The sequence below is a fragment of the Danio aesculapii genome, chromosome 1 (genome assembly GCF_903798145.1).
Source record: "Danio aesculapii chromosome 1, fDanAes4.1, whole genome shotgun sequence".
Classification (NCBI taxonomy): Eukaryota; Metazoa; Chordata; class Actinopteri; order Cypriniformes; family Danionidae; genus Danio; species Danio aesculapii.
The window spans coordinates 38,533,283-38,553,113 of NC_079435.1; the positions used below are offsets into that span (position 1 = coordinate 38,533,283).

General features: G+C 33.8%; 1 protein-coding gene across 1 annotated transcript in view; it reads left to right on the plus strand.

Annotated features, from left to right (window-relative positions):
* The window catches only part of chrna6 (cholinergic receptor, nicotinic, alpha 6), a 30,510-nt gene that overhangs the window by 742 nt on the left and 9,937 nt on the right, over positions 1-19,831 (plus strand). The window contains 2 exon segments of the mRNA XM_056460068.1: positions 14,109-14,248; positions 17,639-17,683. Of these exon segments, the coding sequence (XP_056316043.1) occupies positions 14,109-14,248; positions 17,639-17,683 (185 nt within the window).

Here is a 19,831-nt window from a genome sequence, read left to right on the forward strand (position 1 = left end):
TAGGTTAGCCATTTGTTTATTCATATTAATCTTAATGGCGATTAAAGCTAAAACATTTTAACGCAATCAAATCCATTCTCCACGCTGCTGCTGCGCGCGCGCAACCCGGCGTTTCGGGCGCATATTCGTCTCGGTCGGAAAACACTGTAACTGCGGGGAAACCGACGGCTATTTTAGACAACAACGCTAGCACAATTTTGCTTAATCGCTTTAAAGCCATTTATCTGCAAAAAAACTGGAAGGTGAACCCAGAGGTGGTACTGTGGTAATGAAATGCTGGTTAATCTGTTCATTTTCGTCAACACCCGCTTGTGCGTCAGAGCGTTGAAATATTTAAAGTCGTCGACTCAGTGAAAGCTGTTTAGGTAAAGTTTGCATCAAGTCCATGTTTAGTAGCGATCACGTTTTGTCACTGAATTAAATACCCTGCCTGCGTTAAGCTTTCCCTTTCATCTCGCTTGGTTTAGCTGGTAAATCTGTATCCAAATAAAATACAAGAGGCTTCACTTTTTTGTCACTGCCATGCATCTGTGTCACTCAGCAGTGAGTCATTTAGAAGATAAAGTTAGAAACTGGCAAACACGCTGCATCATTCTGTTGAGATTTCACATGGTGGTCTGAGTTTAGAAAAGAGAAGCTAACTGTGGATGAACTCGATTTCAACTCCAGCTTTATGTCATTCTTACTGCAAGTGCTCCATCTATGTTGGACTGATCTCATATTGTAGGCCATTGCATGAAGTGAGTAGGAGGAAACAGACAGACCAAGAGATGTTAGAAGAGAGACACCAGAAAAGCTAGGAAAAGTTTCTCAGCATGAACAAATATATAATTTTGGTGAGTGCCATGTGGGTGCATTGGAGAGCTTATATTACTTACAGTATATATCCCAATCATATTTGCGCCAATGATTTGCAGCGAAACAGTGATTTAATTCATTGTAATCACTAAAGATTAACAGTTTATGAGCTGTAATCACTCTGAATAATGGATTCTTAATCAGTAAACAAATATTGTTTTAAGCTAAATGTAGTTTAAAATAATATGATTAAAAAAAAGTGGGCAATATTGATTCATCTATTGTAATTGTGAATCCATTTAAAAGTACTGACAACAAAAACCTGAATGTTCATTAGAATGGCCATTGTGACACAAACACAGTTTTGTTTTGATTGTTTGCAGTGAGTCTAAATGGAAATTCTCATTAAAAAGACAAATAAAAAAGACATTTAATTCAGAACTATTTCGACACATAGACCACAGCACTGAAAAAATAAGCTTTTTAACTTAGTGTTTCTATCTTGTTTCTAACCCAAATATCTAAAATGATTCTTAAATCAAGAAGTGTTTTGTAGAAAAATAAAAGTATTGTATTTTAATATAAAACAGAATAGAAAGTCAAAATTAGGGTTTTTTCTTAAAACAAGCTAAATACTCTTATTTCAAAGCGATTATTCTGCTTAAACCATTGGCAGATAATATGGCTAGTATAAAACTGCATATATATTTTTGAGCATGAAACTTCCCTATTTACCACATCAAAGCCCAAAGTGTCTTCTTTCAAGAACTGTTACTATTTAAAATTAGGTAGCTGTAAATCCCCAAAAGTGAGTGCTGGCTAACAGGTTAAAACACCTTCATTCAATTACAGTCTGTCTATCCATCTGAAATTACACAGTTGGCCTATCCCTTAACAAACACTTTAAACCTAAACCACTAAACTTGCCTCTAACCTTAATCATATCAGACATTACAGCATCAAACAAGTTTACAAAACACTCACTTATCACTCACATCTATCCTTCGGCTTAATCCCTGATTTATCAGGGGTCGCCACAGTGCAATGAACCAGCAATTAGGGGAGTGTGGGGACTGTTGCAACATGATATTCATGATTCAGTAATAATATTCATACTACAAATGCTCAGATATACCTTCAGAGAGAAATCAGCCATATGTGACCATTCCTTCAGTATAAAGCAAATTTCTAGGTATTATGTTTTATTGTTCAGAAAATTTCTCATACTGTCCAATCTGTTTTTGTGAAACATTATTCATGCGTATAATTTAAATCCCTGTTTTCATAGCTTTAAATAGGTGTAGCTATCAAGCGTTAAAGCTATTGTATCTCCCTAGCATAGACAGTTTAATCAAGGTTGACAGAGTTGGGACGGTTGCAACATGCTGTTGCAACTGTCCCCAATTACAAAATTTATTTAAAAACCTGCCAAAATAACAATGTACAATTTTAGTTTTGTTACAGTTAGTTTTAATGTAATTTAATTTGAAAAAAAAGGTTAGTAAAGGTTCAGTCTAGATTTTTCAGTAAAAACATATATTTTGGTAACACTTTACAATAACAGTACATGAATAATGATGTGTTAATATGTAAATTAAACATTACTTTATTATGGACTAATGATGAGTTAATGCATGCGCTAATCATGAATTGACTTTAACTACAATAATTATAATTATGTATAGTTATGTCATGATTTTATTTGGAGTCCAGTGCGTTTACACTGAATAACAATAGAAAAGTGTTCTGTTCACATCAACAGTTTTACCTCCTGAGACCCGAAGAATTTTTTTTTCATCTTTTTCTGTGATTTCCTGCATCCTTTGGGTTTAAAAAAATTCTACAATTTAGAGTTTTTACATTTTGTGTTTATTTTTAATTTTACAGCATGTCCACTGTAGTGGACAACAAGACCATTTTAATTCAAAACGACCACCACTCAGACAACAAAACTGTACAGGATATGGCTATAAAGGGATAATAATCCAATAATAATGGAACAAAAACAGAACAAAAGCCATTTTTTTCCTTTTGTATTGAAATTCCTGAAACAGTTTAGTCTGAAAAAGAGCCGAACTCAAAAAACAAAAAAAAGTGATGTTAATCCAAAACAAATTTAACATAAAAGTGATTTAAAACTTATTGTCATTCTCTAATTGTCTCTAATTCTCTAATTGTCTGATTGTCAGACTCTAAATCAGAGTCTTCCTCAACTATTTTATAAAGAATCATCTCTCCTTCAGTTCTGCTCCCTACAACGTGCAGTTATTAATTACATTAAGATGGGCCTGGTGTCCACTATAGTAGACATTTAAAAAAGGATGATATTATAAAACAAACAAGTTAACAGCTTTGAAAGCTACATTTATTGTTCCTGATACTTTAATAAACATATATATATGTAATAATAATAGTGAAAAAAACATTTAAAAAACAAAATTTTTTATGCCTCTCTCCTTCCCATAATATGTGCTTTTTTGTATGTCAGCCATTTTGGATGCAGTGTTAGAAGTGGTTCCTAGCATGCCAGCCAGTCAAATGACATATCACTAGAAAGCCCAGAATGTCCTCTGAACAGTACAACAGGACTTGACAGAGTAAACACAGGAGGTCTTGAGGATGAGTTAATGGTGATGTGCCCCTCCAAGTAAAGACATGATATAATTATACATTGACAGCTCATGAGTTTATGATGGTTAGTTTATGATGATTTAGCTTAAACTTAAATGTTAATGAAAACATTAACAGCATGTACTAACAAGTAATTAAGGTAACCTTTATTCACACATGAACTCTTGTGACTCATGCTGTAGTTAAAGTTAGTTCATGATTAGTGCACATATTAATTCACCATTGATTCATAATAAATTAATGTTTACTTTAAATATTAATACATCAATATTCATGTACTGTTCTTGTAAAGTGTTACCTATTTTTTTCCAATTTTTTAGGCCTGATAATTGGTTGTTCTTTTAATAGTTTGTATTTATATGGCTGTTATGATCACCAGCAATCTAGTGGCTACAAATCGCTGTTAAACACACAGTTTGCTAAAGAACTACAAAACTGCCACTATATGGACTACAAGTCCTGTCATGCAACACACTCACACCTGCTCCGAGTCTCCATTGTTTACACAGCTCACACAGCTGACGCTGCTCAAAGACTGATTAGTTGGTCAATTTATACAGCACACAAACACACACACTTTGCTGAGTCTTGTTGAACTGATTGTGAACATTATGACCCGTTTTCCTCAACTTGCCTTGCTGTGTTTGATCCTCACTTTGTTTTGTTTGTTTATTCCTGTCTGCTGCCTGCCTTTTGACCATCTACCTGTTTTCTGACTATGACTCTGGATTTCCTGCATACATTTGTTTGCTTGTCAGGGTCCCGTAACATTACAATTGACAATTTAAGACATTTGACAATTTAACCAATTTACATTTAGTCTGTTTACCAAAAATAAAAAAGAAAATCAAAAGTGAGGTTTTAGAATTTTTTACAATTTAATGAATTGTTGCAACCATCACTCTGCTTGGGGTCAGTCACAACATTTGACTGTCAGTTCAAGTTTAAATTCTGCATATATTATCATATGTACACATATTATAGCAATATGGGTGGGTGTCCAATAGATGTGGGTTTATTATGTAAAAATTTTAGGTCTCTGAGAAACTGAAGGAAATGCAAAGTGTTGCAACTGTCTCCACTCTCCCCTACTCTGGCATATCTTTTATGCATTGGATGCCGCAAGTACAACCAAAATAAATAGTGTACATCACAATTCTTATTTTTTAGGTTTTTTGTCACTCATATCAATGGGTTCTTGTAATAAAAAAACATTCATTCATTCATTTTCTTTTCAGCTTAGTCCCTTTATTAATCAGGGGTCACCACAGCGGAATAAACCCAACACTGGGAAACACCTATATACTTTTGCATTCACACACATACACTACAGCCAATTTAGTTTATTTAATTAACCTATACCACATGTCTTTGGACTAGGGGAAACCTGAGCACACGGGGAGAACATGCAAACTCCACACAGAAATGCCAACTGACCCAGCCAGGGCTCAAATCAGCGACCTTCTTGCTGTGAGGCGATTGTACTACCCACTGCGTCACTGTGACGCCCATAATAAAAAACATTTCAGTGATATTTTCACTGTATTTGTCACTATGTACAAACGGAATACTTATAATTGAAATTGATTTGTTTGTTCACACCAGATGTTATGATGCACTGAACTACTGTAAAACCCATGGCTTTACTCGCAAATAACCAATGTTAGATTCTTCCAAGATCTCCGGGGAGGAACATGCTCTGGGTAGGACTGCTCTTTTATCCACTCGAGCGTCCTTTTTCAATAGCTTCACATCTGTGTTTTGGTTCTGAGGAGAGAAATCAATGTGGTTCCAGCAGAGAAAACAGTTGTGGGAGGTAAAGCCCTCTGCTTCAAAAGAGAAGGAGAAAGAAAGTAAACAAAAGAAAGCTAAAATGATTCCCCTCACCTTGAGAAGAGGTGTAAAGATGTTTTTGAATTGTTCCTCATTTTTCCCCCTCCTGTTTTCTCATCCCAGCTTTGCCACCTCTATTCCTTCTGCCTTCCTGAGGCGGTTTTATATAGATGTGTCAGAGTTTGAAGCTCCAGGACCCTGTGGTTGCACAATTTGATATGTTTCAGTGTGATAAGAGGTAACGCTTCAATTCATATGTAGGCTGAACAGAAGGAAGAAATTATGATAAAAGAAGAACACTCCAAGTTCTTATTAAGACGTCAGAACATTTTACTTTGTGAAGAATGGATGACAGTGCTGGAAATATGAAGATTTCCAGGTGGCTTAGTGTCATCCTTCTTGCATTTAGAAACTCACATAGACGCACGTGTCCTCTTTGTTCCAGATAGAAGCTACAACACACACACAAACAAACATGCACACACACACATACATACAGATGCACAGACGGTGACGCATGTCCTGACAGCACCTCTCTCTCTCTCTCTCTCTCTCTCTCTCTCTCTCTCTCTCTCTCTCTCTCTTTCTATCACACACACACATAGATGGTGATGCACGTCCTGACACACACGCACACACACACACAAAATGCTGTGGGGAACAGGCGTGTGTGTTCTGCTCCAGGCTCAAGTCTCTGGGCAACAAGAACAGCTCACCTGTCTGATTCTATCTGTAATGCTTTTCTTCCACTGACAGAGAAACACACTTAGTGTCCAACTTACTTTGAGAGAAAAAGCGGAGAGGAGTGTTTCACCCTTTGATTCTCTCTCTCTCTCTTTCTCATTACTTCTAAATGAGGGCATATGTGCTCAGCAGCAGTTCACGAGTGACTTAGACATGACTTTATATTATAATCATAGATGACTCAGTCTTTCCGACCGATTGACCATACGTCATGACTGCTGCTGCTGCATGCGTGATTCTAGAAACATTTATGTATTTTGGATTACAGAATGTGTGATGGAACTAGGTGGAATGGGTAAAGTTAAAATCAGATCAATATTTTATTTAGCTTTAAAAAAAAAGAATATATATATATAGGCAGGCCAGAATCATGGTGGCAGGCCAGATAGACCGTCAGACCTCCAGGAAATGTCCCGGTGCTCCCTATGGCCAGTCCACCCCTGGTTATGATCATCATGCCATCGATATGGTTTAATTCGATATCTCTGTGCATCACGGTGCATTGACAATGCTTTCCATACATAATTATATTTTTTCTTCATAACACAAGATTTTTCTTTTATTAAAATCTAAAAATATATTAATATTTATATAATATTTGTAATACACTTTTGTCCTTAATTACAAGCAGTAAGATATATGAACTGTACCTTTAATTTGACCTACACTTTTAAATGCATCAAACAAAACTCCAATACATGCACTGAAGACAACATGAGCATTTATAGCAAATAAACTAATGTAACTATTATCCCGCTTGCTTTTTGAGCACTGTCAAGCGAGTTCTTAAACCCCTATGATTGGTCATTAGCTATGTTTCCGTCCAAAAATGCGAATGAACTTTATGCGCAAAACTGGATTATCGCATTAAAGACGTGCGAATAAAGCAGTGTTTCCATCAAAGCGAACAAAATCGTCACTTCCTGATTAACTGGCGCCAAATATCAACAGTAAAAACTGAATTTACTGCGGTAGGAGAAGCTGTGTCAATCTTTTCTTCATCTAATAAATTACCTCAGAAGGCAATCCTGAAACGCAGTGAACGCGCGGTGGCGTTTGAAGGTGTCAGACACGGAGCATAGACGCTTTTGATTCTGGAGGTCATTAATATAATAACACCAATACTTAAACGGTAAGGTGTTTTAGAATGACCATAACAACAGTTCAGATGGTTTACAGTGTGCTCAGCCTGCTGGTTTCTCCATTTACGCACATTTTCATCATCACATGATCTCTTATAACAAAATCACATGACCTTTTTTAATGCGCATACTGAAATTTGTGCGGTAAAAGTGTTTCCATTGTAGTGTATGCGCATCTTTTCTTATCGAATAAAAAGTTTATGCTACTCAGTTATGCGCACACATTTTTTATGCGCATTTTCAAAATTTATGCACATCGTTTTTTTTATGCGCATATGCAAAATGCGCATAAAAATAGGTGGATGGAAACATAGCTCTTGTCTTCACCCGCTCAACAGAAAGGGCTGCGATTGGCTATAGAAAAGAAAGTGATGTTCACAGATGAATGATGTGGGAAGAACAGCCACGGTTACAGTCTATATGCGCATAATACACGATTATTACAGGTAATTCATACTAGACACAGTGGAGGAAACTTGCTCCTCAGGCATGATAGTGTCTGGATCCACAAGTATCGCTTTAACAGCCAAGAGGAGAGGAAAAGTTACCTCACGAACACGCCAGCGGGTCAAATGTCCAAAGTGAGAGAGAGAAAGAGGCAGATATGGATTTTTACAGCATTTCTCCCTAGTAGTGAAATAACAATTCGTGTGCTGTATCTTCTTCAGTGTCAATGAGACTTTCCAGTGACTTTCCAGAGACTTTTCAATGAAACTCACAAACAGTTGAACTGTGCAGAATTATCTACCTTTTAAGTAGTAAGAGTGTTTTATTTACTCGCCCTCACCTCCTTCGCCAAAGTATTCTACTGCGACATCGTGCATATAGGAGATAAATGACATCAGTATACTTAATAACCAGTTATGACCTATTACTGAACCGATATCGAATTGTCCCCATCTGCATCGTGGTGCACCAAAGAAACTATTGATTTTGACACCCCTAATATGTTGAGACATTTTGAGATTTATGTTGTTTGTTTGCTTTAAAACATCTAAAATATAAACAATTGAATTTACCTTTGATTGTATTTTCATTTAAAGGGTACAGTACATGTATATTGCGTCAAAACATAGTAAAAGATCTGAGCTCCATATATAATTTTTAACAGGAATGAAAAGAAATAAGTGCTTTAACTATATAATAAACTGTTGTTTAACAACATAGCAATTGTTCAGCTGAAAAATGTCTTTCCAGGGGATGAAGGAAGGATGGATGGAATGAATGAATGAATGAATGAATAGAAATTAGGTATTAGGTATAAATGAAACGCTGGTTACAATAATCTCATATGTGTAAGATATTGACCTTTTTCTTCAGTGCGGAAGTGTGCTAGTTTTTGCAATTGTTTTAGAACTTCCGATTCAGTCGCCTATGGGAGAAATGAGAAAAAATAAATGTCAGAAAATGGTAAAACTACTTGCTCTACAAACAAGTGTTTACATGATTAGACAGAGCAAGTAGAATAATATAAGAAAATATAAGTTTGCAACATCAAGTAGCATAACAAGCTTTTTAACGTCTAAAAATGAATGGAAGTAAATGACACCGGAAGTCTCGAGCCAAAAAGATTCAAATGGCTGTGCCTGATCGTTCGTGAAGAATAAGGTGCACAGAAGATGACCAAATTAATATAATGATCTGTTCTCATAACTTAATGATTTATTAATGTATAATTAAAATAACTGAGTTTAACCTTGAGTTGCCTTTTTTAAAATTGCTCCCAAAATCATTATGGGCATAATATAAATATTTCCTGTATATAAGTCATTATAAAACATAAATGATAATAATAATATAAATTATTATTATTATTAATGGTAATAGTAATAAAAGCTGTAATGTCTGGATTAATTTCATTTGAAACTACATAAAATAAGAAAGCAGTTATACTTTTTTTAAAATAAATATTTTAAAATGTTACTTTTTTGTACATTTAATAAATTCCGCCTTGATGAACAGAAAAGAAAAAAAAAATCTTAAAAAAAAAACATAAAAAAAATAAATAAAACTGACCCCAAACTTTTGACCAGTAGTCTATTTGCAGTAGGAAATGTACTTAATATTCTAATGGTTTTTGGCATATAATATTTAAAAAAATACATACCCATGTAATCTCTGAATTCATTTCACAGTGACTCAAACCTGTGGCTTTTTTTGGACTTAATGGCTATTTTAATGGGCTTCAGTGCTGCGTCCACTGGACCAAGTCAAATGTGTTGGGCTTAACTGTTACGAATTGTAATTTTTAACGTAAATGCCGTAGCTATTTTTGATCAGCCTCTATCCTCGTGGCCACTGATGGCTCTCTCGCAATTATAATAATGTATGTCATTTCTGCTCCATCCTTATGTTTTATGTGAATGGACTATGAATTCAAATTAACCCAGACATAATTGGCCAATTAAAAAAAAATCTCTTAGACATAAAAAATGGTTTATGTTTGAACAGACAGTTGATACAAAATTATTCAGCAAATGTTTTCCTTATTTGTCAATAATTCCTAAGAATTCATGAAATTTGAGTATAAATATAATTTATTTATTAGAGACTCCAAACTATGCGATTCTGAACTATATGACTTTCTTTAACATAAAAATAATATATTTTGAGAGAAACAAAACCCTCAAAAGGTTCCATTTATTAACAATAATGGGATAGTTCACCCGAAAATAAAAATTAATTATTTATTCCCCCTCAAATGGTTCCAAATCCACTGCTATTTTACTCTGAAGATATCTAAAAACCTGTAACCATTGACCTCCATATTAGGAAAAACAGATACTATGAAAGCCATTTCCCAGCAGGCACAGGATGTCAACGTGATGCCACATGATGTTTCAACTTGACGTTGTTTGGATGTTACTATTATGACATCTATCAGATGTTGGATTTTGGTTGCCATACCTGTCGAATAAATGCCAGTATTTTACCTTAATATGACGTTGCTTTAAGATGTTGGCTCTACATTGGATTTTGGTCACTTTCCATTACAACCTAAAATCAACCAAATGCCAACGTCATTTGACGTCATTATTGGACGTCAAAATAATTTTGTCCTTAGACGCTGGCTAGACATTGAATTTTGGTCACTTGAAGTCACAACCTAAATCTAACCTAATGTTAACATGTGCCTGCTGGGTGCTTACATGTTTCCAAACATTTTCTAAATATCTTCTTTTGTGTTTAAGAGAAGAAATAAACACAATGGTTTAAAACAAGTAACACAGCATTTTTGAGCGAACTATCCTTTTATCCCTTATCAAATTTTTGCCTATCAGTAGTTTCAAAACAACTTCTGTTTTGTGTCATTTAGAAAAAAATAACATTATATGGTTTTGGTATGACTTGAAAGTAAGTAAATGACAGAAATCTCATTTATTGCCGAACTAAGTTTTACACCAGGCTCTACTTCAGAGTTAAGTACTTTCAGTTCCTTGTGGACACTGATCTACTTTAATTTAAAAGGGTTATCTTAAGCTTGATGGGGTTCAGAAAACTACAGTAACTTTCAACTTCAACACTCTGCTTTGTATCTTATGTATTTCAATCAGGGTTAAGTCCATTTAATTAATGGAAGCAGGGTCTTGCTATCCTTGGCTAACCCCATTAACAGAGGGGGCCATTGGAGAGTTAACTAGTTGAAGTAATTAGAAGAGGAAAGTAAAACAAGAGCCATATGCACATGAGACAGTGGCACGGAACTCCCTGAGTGTACATGATTCTGTCTGGGTTTATAAAGTTGACTTTTTTGTAATACTTACTGCATTCAGTCCTATAACATTTTTTGCTACAAAATTATAGTTTAATATTGTCTGCAAAGAGCTCTTTACAAAATGAAGTTGTAATCAATGTATGTAACAGCTAAAGGAATAGTTTACCCAAAAATGAAAATGTACTCAATCTCACGTGGTTATGAACTTTTAAGCCTTTCTTTCTTCTGTTGAACAGAGGAAGATATTTTGAAGAAAGCTGTTAACCAGTAACCACTGACAGCAACATTAGAAAAAATTCTTTGGAAATTAATGGTTACAGTTTCCAGCATTCTTTAAAATATCTTCTGTTGTGTTCAATAGGTTTAGAACAATAAAAGTTGCAGAACAAAAACAGAATATATATTTTGCGGTGAACTGTCCATTTAAAAGGAAATTAAAATAAAGTTGAAGTAGACTGAAAAATAACAAAAAATTCATAAGCCTTTGGAGATGGCTTTTATTTAAAAACTTGGAGGTCTTTTTTTTATTATTATTTTAAAGGCCATAAAGGAACATTCCACATTTTTGGGCTATATTGTTGTGACTATCCTTAATCAAAATTCCATTATAGTCATATCTTGGGTCTGCTGAGGGGTTTAGAAGCTTCCTTAGAAATAGTAGCCTACATGGAACGACAAGACTTCATTTGTTGCTGTATATTGTAGTTAATTTGAACAAAAATTATATCAAATAATCAAAATCAAACAATTTTGCCCACCAAACAGTCTGAAGGTAAGGTCTAAAGACCATGTGCTCCCAGCAGGCTCCTCTCCAGTTGGCCACACACAGGTTTTAAGCTTCCTCTGGCCTGCAGGGGGTCAATATCTCTAAAATGAAAGAAATCAAGATTAGCAACATAAACCTTTAAATAATGTAAACAAATGGCTCATACATATACTGTAGGCTAGTTTTACAAGTCCCATAGAGTTAAACAGTTGAGTTTACCATTTTTTAATCCATTCAGACAATCTCCAGGCACTTTTAGCTTAGCTTAGCTTGCATCACTGAATAGGAATAGACCACTAGCATCTTGTTCAAAAATGACCAAAGAGGGTTAAAATTTTCCCATTTAAAGCTTGACTTTTTGTTGTTACATTGTGTATTAAGACCCTATACGGAAATTGAAAAGTTGCTATTTTCTAGACTAAAATAATCTGATTCATGACTTTATGCTAAGCTAAGCCATGCTTAGTTTAAAGTGCTCCAACCAGACCTAGAAATTGGCTGAATGGATGCAAGAGTTAAACTATTTAACTCTAGGGGAGCCTATTTTAAATAAAAGTGGAGCGTTTCTTTAAACTGCCATAAAAGAAAAAAGTATTAAAATGAATGGCTACAGAATTAATATTCTTCAAAGTAAATTATTAAGTGTTCAACATAATAAAGTTAAACTAAAGTGGTTTTGAAATTAAATGTATACCTTTTAGAAAAATGATGCAATGTTATGAAGTGAAAGTCGTGATCACTGATCACATATAACCCATTTAAAGTAAACCTTTATATTTAGGTGTGACCCTACCCTGTTATTAGTGTTCTTTCAGATCTGTCATGGCTCCATCAGAGTGCATTATTTTAAAGTGGCTCCATTTTCCACTTGACTACACCTGGTCTCTTTGGTGATAGTTTATGATGACCTCTAACCTTCAGAGTTATGTTTGGAGCACTTAGAGGGTCCGCTAGGACATTGCTCTCACCTTGAGGAATGTGCTAAAAGCAACTCACACACTTCCAAAAAACACACATTCAAAATATACTGCAAACAAGAAATAGAGTAAAAAGTACACTCTAAATTGGACAAAATATGCTCAAATATGGATCTAGGCTCAAAAATATATGTATTTTATATGTAATTATATGTAAATATTATATAGCTTTAACTCAACAATTGGGTGTGTCCATATTTTACCCAAATTTGGGTTGAATTATTAAGGACTACAAGGACATATTAAGGACATACAAGTACAAAATATTTTGGCCATTTTAATATTACAATTATATACAATTGAGAGATATACAGAACATTACATGAAAGCTTATTCAGTAAGCTTTCCATTTTTGTATACTTTCTTTTACACTGTAAAAAAAACTGTTATTAAGTTTTTTTTTTAAACATTTACAGTAAAACAACAAAAATTTCCTTAAATTTACATTTCTGGTAAATTTCTGTAATTTACGTGTGTTATTTTACACATGTCTGTAATTAAACGGCCGTTATTTTACACTTTTTTCCGGCCGGAAAAAATGTAAAATAAAGCACTTTTTACAGCGTAGGATAAGACAGTATTTGGTCAAGATAAAACTATTTGAAAATCTGTTAAAAAAATTTAAATGACCTTTAAAGTTGTCTAAATGAAGTGCTTATCAATGCACATTACTATTTAAAAATTGAGTTCAGATATGTTTACAGTAGGACATAAATGTGGTAAAAGAAACTCAAACACTTCCAATAAAACACAAGAAAATACTATAAAACAAGAAATAAAGTTGAAATTACACTCGAAATATGGACAAACCCAGCGTTTGTGATAAAAAAAATACAACCCAGTTTTAACTCACCTATTGGGTTTTCCCATATTTTACCCAAATTTGAAAAGGAAGAATTATTAAGGACATAAAGCTACAAGATTTGTCCATTGTATTGTTATAAAAATAAGTAGTCATTCTGACCTGTATAAGATTCAAAACCAACTGGCAGATGCACTTATGTTACAGTTTTTTATGTTATTTTATTTGATTTAATTTTAAATATACAGTTGATGTCAAAATGATTAGCCCACCTGTCAAATTTGTTATTAGAAATTAGTTTGTTAAATTTAATGGGTAAAAACATCCATGTCTCTGTTAAACAAGACTTGCGAAATATTTTTAAAAGAATTAAAATTTCACAGGAGGGCTAATCATTTTGAATTCAACTATATATAAATAATTAATCATATAAATGCAACAGATTTGGTTTACTTAGCTTGTATTGTTTTTTGGATAACTGTTTTTATCTATATTTACATTATTTTAATCTTATATCAATCAAACCACTTGCCTCTTGATTTCAAATGTTATAATGCATGTTTCAATCTCTGTAGTTCCTCCTCCACCATCCTGTATTATGAATGAGATCTGTCCCCGAGTCCCACCCAGTGCACTGCATACTAAAGTAGATTTCTATTCCTGTGTCTCTGTGTTTATTTCTGTATTCATGTTTGTGCAGATTGTTTCTCGTCTAAAGGAGAAGACAGGCTCTTTCGTCGTTTATTCAGGAGGTATAATCAGTTCATTCGACCAGTGGAAAATGTGTCTGACCCTGTTACTGTGGAGTTTGAGGTCTCCATCTCACAGCTTGTTAAAGTGGTAAGAGAAACCTTTGAGTACCCAATGTATCAAAACACTCTACATGTTTTTTTTTTGTAAAGTATTAATAGAGAAGCATAATATATAGGTACAGTTTTGTTTTGAATATTATTAATTATTATTTATTTAGACACTATATTTTAACTTATTAATATTAACTCATATTACAGTACACATTACAGTTAATTTTCCATTCTTAAATAAAACTAAACACTAAACCAAACCTTAGTACTAGTAACTAAACATCGTTAATTGTTGTTATTCAGAACTTAAAACTAATAATACAAAAAAACTGGGACACATTAAAACAAAAAGGATCTGACATGTTTTTCACTTTTAATTTATCGATTTATGAAAATACTGGATAATCAGTTTCATATGCATATTTTGAATATTATTACATTTGTGTTACATGTGCAATTATCTAACATTCACTTTAATCTAAAAAAAAAACTACTCAATAACGGTGTTAAATATAAAACACTGTTAAATGTAAAAAAATAAATCATTTTGTAAATTATAATATTGGGATGCCTAAAGAGATAGTCCATAGTCACACATTTTTTTCATTCTGTTGAAACAAATTGAAGATATTTTTTTAAGAAAGGTTAACCATTTTAAGAATGGTTTAGAAACCATTGATCCAAAGTAAGAATAAACAAACAAACGAAGTTTACTGGTTTTCTACATTTTTCAAAATACCTTCTTTTCTGTTCACAGAAGAAAGAAACTCAAACAGGTTTGGAGCAAGTGGGGAATGGCTTAATAATCAGCTTATAAAATGTGTTAAAATTTAATGGGCTGTTTTTTTCCTGTATTTTTTAGAGTGGCATATTGTACTCTCTGTCCGCTTGTTTGGTTCATTCATAGGATGTCAATGGTCCATGTTGTATTGCACAAGAATTTGTTTAGAAATTAACTAAAACCCATTTTAACTGCTGTCTCATTCTGCTTGTTTGGTGCACAACTGGATTGGACAGCATTCCCAACTACACTGTAAAAAAAGTTAGTAAACTTGACGTAAAAGTAAGCAAAGCTGTTGTAACTTTGAAATGTTCATTTGACTTAATTCATGCACATAGTTCATTTACTTAATAATTGTAAAGTTTTGTCTTAAGTTAACTAATCACTTTAAAAGCAACTTGTTTACTCGCTTTTTAAAGTAAATAAATTCCTTTTTACAGTGTACATAAACAAGTCTGCAAGCTCAAAATAAATGCAGCTTGTTCAAACTACTTTGAACTAAATTGGCTGACACTACACAGTTTTTTTGTCATTTTTTTCTGTTCAATCCACCAAAAATTAAGTTAACTTATTTGTTTTGTGTTGAGACGACATGAATTGGGATCCACATTAATTGTGTTCCTACATTTATAGTGAATGCATATTTACCAGAATGCATTGCATGGGATTGCATTAAGAGGGGAGAATGTTGACAATAAAAGTAATTTTAGATTTGGGTGTTGACAACTTTATTAACAACATCAAAGTTTGTTGCTTTTGTAGCCATAAGCTAGATCTGAGATTAGTTATCAGTAAGCATTGTTAAAGCAGTTTTTAAGTTTATTCTGCAAAAAAAAAAAAAAAAAAAAAAATTCTAGTTGTCTAAATGAAGTGATTGAGAACTCCACAAGAATAAATCAAGCTCCAATCAAGTTTAATTCACAATTCACATTTAATGTCATTGATTCAATATGAATTTTGCTCTTGGGTTGCATGTACCTAATATAAATTGAAAATATGCCATTCAAATGAATGACATAATTAAATTACGTTACACCAACTATTTTTTGAGTGTTCTAAAAGAGCAATTGCATCCCTAGTTTGTTCTAATCAAACACACCCTAAATCTCAATCAAACAGTGGTAACATTTTAGTTTAAGTACTAATTCTCACAATTAACTAGTGGCTTAGTACCAGCCTATTTTTAAGATGTTGACTGTTTATTTATACTTATAAAGTAAATATTCTGCATGATATTATTCTACATACCCAATACCTAAATCCAACTACAACCTTCATAGCTCTTACTAAGCAGTAAATTAGGTGTTTACTGAGGCAGAGGTCATAGTTAATGGTTTGTTTATAGTGAAAATGGTACCTTGTAAGGAACCTGCAAAAATTACTTTTTGCGATTAGCCAGCACCCCACCCCACTTTGTGATTAAACACAGTTGTGTGGCTAAAGTCTGTGAATATAAGCAGCTTCTAATGGTAAAAATGTATTAATTAAATTTTTTATAAACACACTTAAAAATAGCCTGCAAAACACTTTGATTAGCATTCTCCCAATGTGCATGTCATTAGAGGGTGAAATCCCCACTCATTAATGATGATCTGTCACTCATTAGCATAAGATGTTAGACTTGCCGCTATGCTGACACATAGGCATTTGTAGCTCCGCCCTCTTTTAATAGAAATATCTAATTTGAATTTAAAGCCACCAAAATGGCACAATTTGGATCAAAGCTAAAGGGTTTGAAGAGTTATAAACCATAATTTGTGTTGTATTTTGAGCTGAACCTTCACAAACACTCTAAAGGGACATCAGAGACTTATTTTACATCTTGTAAAAAGAGGCATAATAGGTCCCCTTTAAAATAAGGTGTGACCCAGGTCAAATTTTGCTGTGCTGGTAAAGACAAATATCTAAATTTTTTTACCCCATACATCCGATTAGTTTGTATGTAAATACTATTAAATAACACCTTTTTTTTTTCTATTTTCAAAATGGAAAAAAGGGATGATTATCTTTGCAGGTGCCTTTTAGTGAGTGGAGTTCTGTGCTGTTTTCAGTTGTTGTGAGGGCTTTTTGTTTCATTTACTGTGGTCAGATAGAGCAATTGAGTTAAAAGCCTTTGTGTCCCACTGTTACAGGAAGCAGTGCAGACTCTGTGCTTTCCCCGGCGTCATACAATTCAGCACTCCTCTTAAAACTCCTGGATTAAATTTCCACTTCACCGGGGAAAGCAGCCAAGATTATCAGCGCACCTTTATTCTTGCTTCACTAAGACAGACACCTAAAAGATTAACAAGCCATAACCCACCACTCTACAGACTACAATCCTGGATTATAGATTATGCTCACTCACAGGATTAAAGAAGCATTTTTTTGCAGATGTTTTCTTGTGAGTATGCAGAAGTCATTATCGGAGCTAAGGGTCCAGTATATGCACTTGGAGCTACAGTAGATGAAATAATAATGAAAGTACTTCTAGAATGTTAGCCCTCCGAACCCCTTTTCTACACTTATATCAGATCCTTTTTCTTATAAGGCAAGAGCTGTATTGATTTTATTCCTAGAACATGTTCTATCTTAAATAATACAGGATGCTATCTTTGTTTCTGATTGTTTCTATCTTTGCTTTTGCTCATGTCTTCCTGTCTATAGGATGAAGTCAATCAGATCATGGAAACAAACCTTTGGCTGAGACATGTAAGTGGTGTGTGTGTGTGCAGCACGTAGGCCTGTGCATGCATTTCTGTCAACAAAAAAAAAAAATACATCTTATCCTCTTTATGTCTTGTGCTACTGACAGAATGAATGTACCAATGCAAGAAACTGTGAATAGCATAGGCATACATCAGGATGGGGTTGAGTAATGCAAAGAAAGAAGAATTCAGTAGATATTTACAGCGAACAAATGAGTCGGTGGAAACAGGACATCATGCAAAAGAAATTTTATGTAATAGAAAACTGAGAGGCAACACAATAATTATCTCTGAAAATTAATGGAAAGAAGGAGGTTAAAAAGATGGAAATGTATGTGCAAAAAAAAAAGGGTTTAGTCTAACTAGATCAAACAGTTCACTTTATTTTTTTTAAATAGTATGCAGAATAATAATAGACTACTGTTATGAAGACTTTATAGTCAGCAAAAATGTTTTGCTAATTATTTAGTTGAACCTATAATTTAGAGAAAATGCTTTTGTTTTCTTTTCATGCTCCAAGTATAATACACACATCCTATGAGCTTGGCATTGTACTGTGTACGGTGCTACAGTTTTATTTTATATTTTACAGTGATTTTCGCTTTTCTGGATATTTAAGATATAGATGAAGATTTTTTTTTTTTAACTGAAACAATAGTCCATGGTGTTTTAGATAATGCAGGTCAATGGCTTCTAAACATTAAAGTCTTATTGAATAAACTGGTTGAACCAATACAATGTATATGCTCCTATGATAATGAGAGAACAACTGAGTTATTATATACTTTAGACTTGTATTTCATATAATTTATGGATGGTTTATTAACATAATTGCTTTTTATGCCATGTCATTGTTTATGTAAACAAACACTTGAATCAAATATACTCTATCAGACATTTGTCTTAAGTAGTTCACAGAGAAGAAACCGACTTCCCCAATTGTCCAAGGCAATAATAATAGTATTGCACAGACCGATTGGATTGTATACATTTTTTTGTTCATTGATATGTTTTTTTTACTCTCAAAGGGTTGTTAAAGAGATAATTCAACCCAAAATTAAAATTACATTTAAAATTACACCCTTGTGTTGTCCCAAACTCCTGAGACCTTCATTCATCTTCAGAATATAAATAGTTTTAGGTGAAATCCTCAATAGAAAGCAAGTCTCATGAGTGGTTCAAGTACAGGAATGCACCAAAAACATTTTTAAAACAGACCATATGTCTTCAGTGGTTCAATCAGAATATTATAAAGCAACGAGATTACTTTTGTGTGCACAAAAACAGCAACTTTATACAACAGTTTCTTCTCCAGAGTGTCAGTATATTGCGCACTACACCTGTTTATGCTGGCGTGCAACTTCCTCTGTTTGAAACAAAACACAGGGTGCCTACAGTATACTGCATACTATACCATGCTGTGTCCTATACTGACAATATACTGTCAATATTTCTAAACGCAAAGAAATCTTAATAGCATAGTAAGAACTGATTGGTTTCCAGGTCCAAGCACTCTATCAAATGGTTTGGGCAGTCTCAACAAATGGTAATAATAAAAAAAATCACGATCACAATATATGAAGAGTTCAGATGCAAAAGCCGCTGGTACATATTCAACTAATAGTTTTGCTTGAAATCATCTAAAACCAAGCGTCTGCCCATTCCGATATAACAGTTTGTATGCAAAAGCATCTAAACGCCACTTGCCTTTGACAGAAAAAGCCGCTATGTCCTGAGAACCAATCAGAAGGCTCAAATCGAATCATATGTGTTTAATGTAACGGCACGCTGATACGCCGGCTTTTATGAGGAGATTGTTTATTCCGATTCCGATTTTAAAAGATGGAGTTTGATGAACTGCATGAGCCTGTCCGATTGTCAGTGAATGGCAAATGAAAACATCCCTTACCTCAAAACTCTGCATTATAAGATAATGAAAAAATGTAGAATGCATTCACAACTTTTTTTGGCGCAGTGACGCTACTTTGAATGAGTCTGATTTACATTAAACGGCAACTCCATTTCACGATTTTTATACCACATGAATGGATAAACAATAGATGAAAAAGAGACCTAGTGGGGTGAGAATGAATAAATGACAGCTTTTAAAAGTGTCTGAGAGACATCCATTTTTTGCACAGTAGGCCTACCT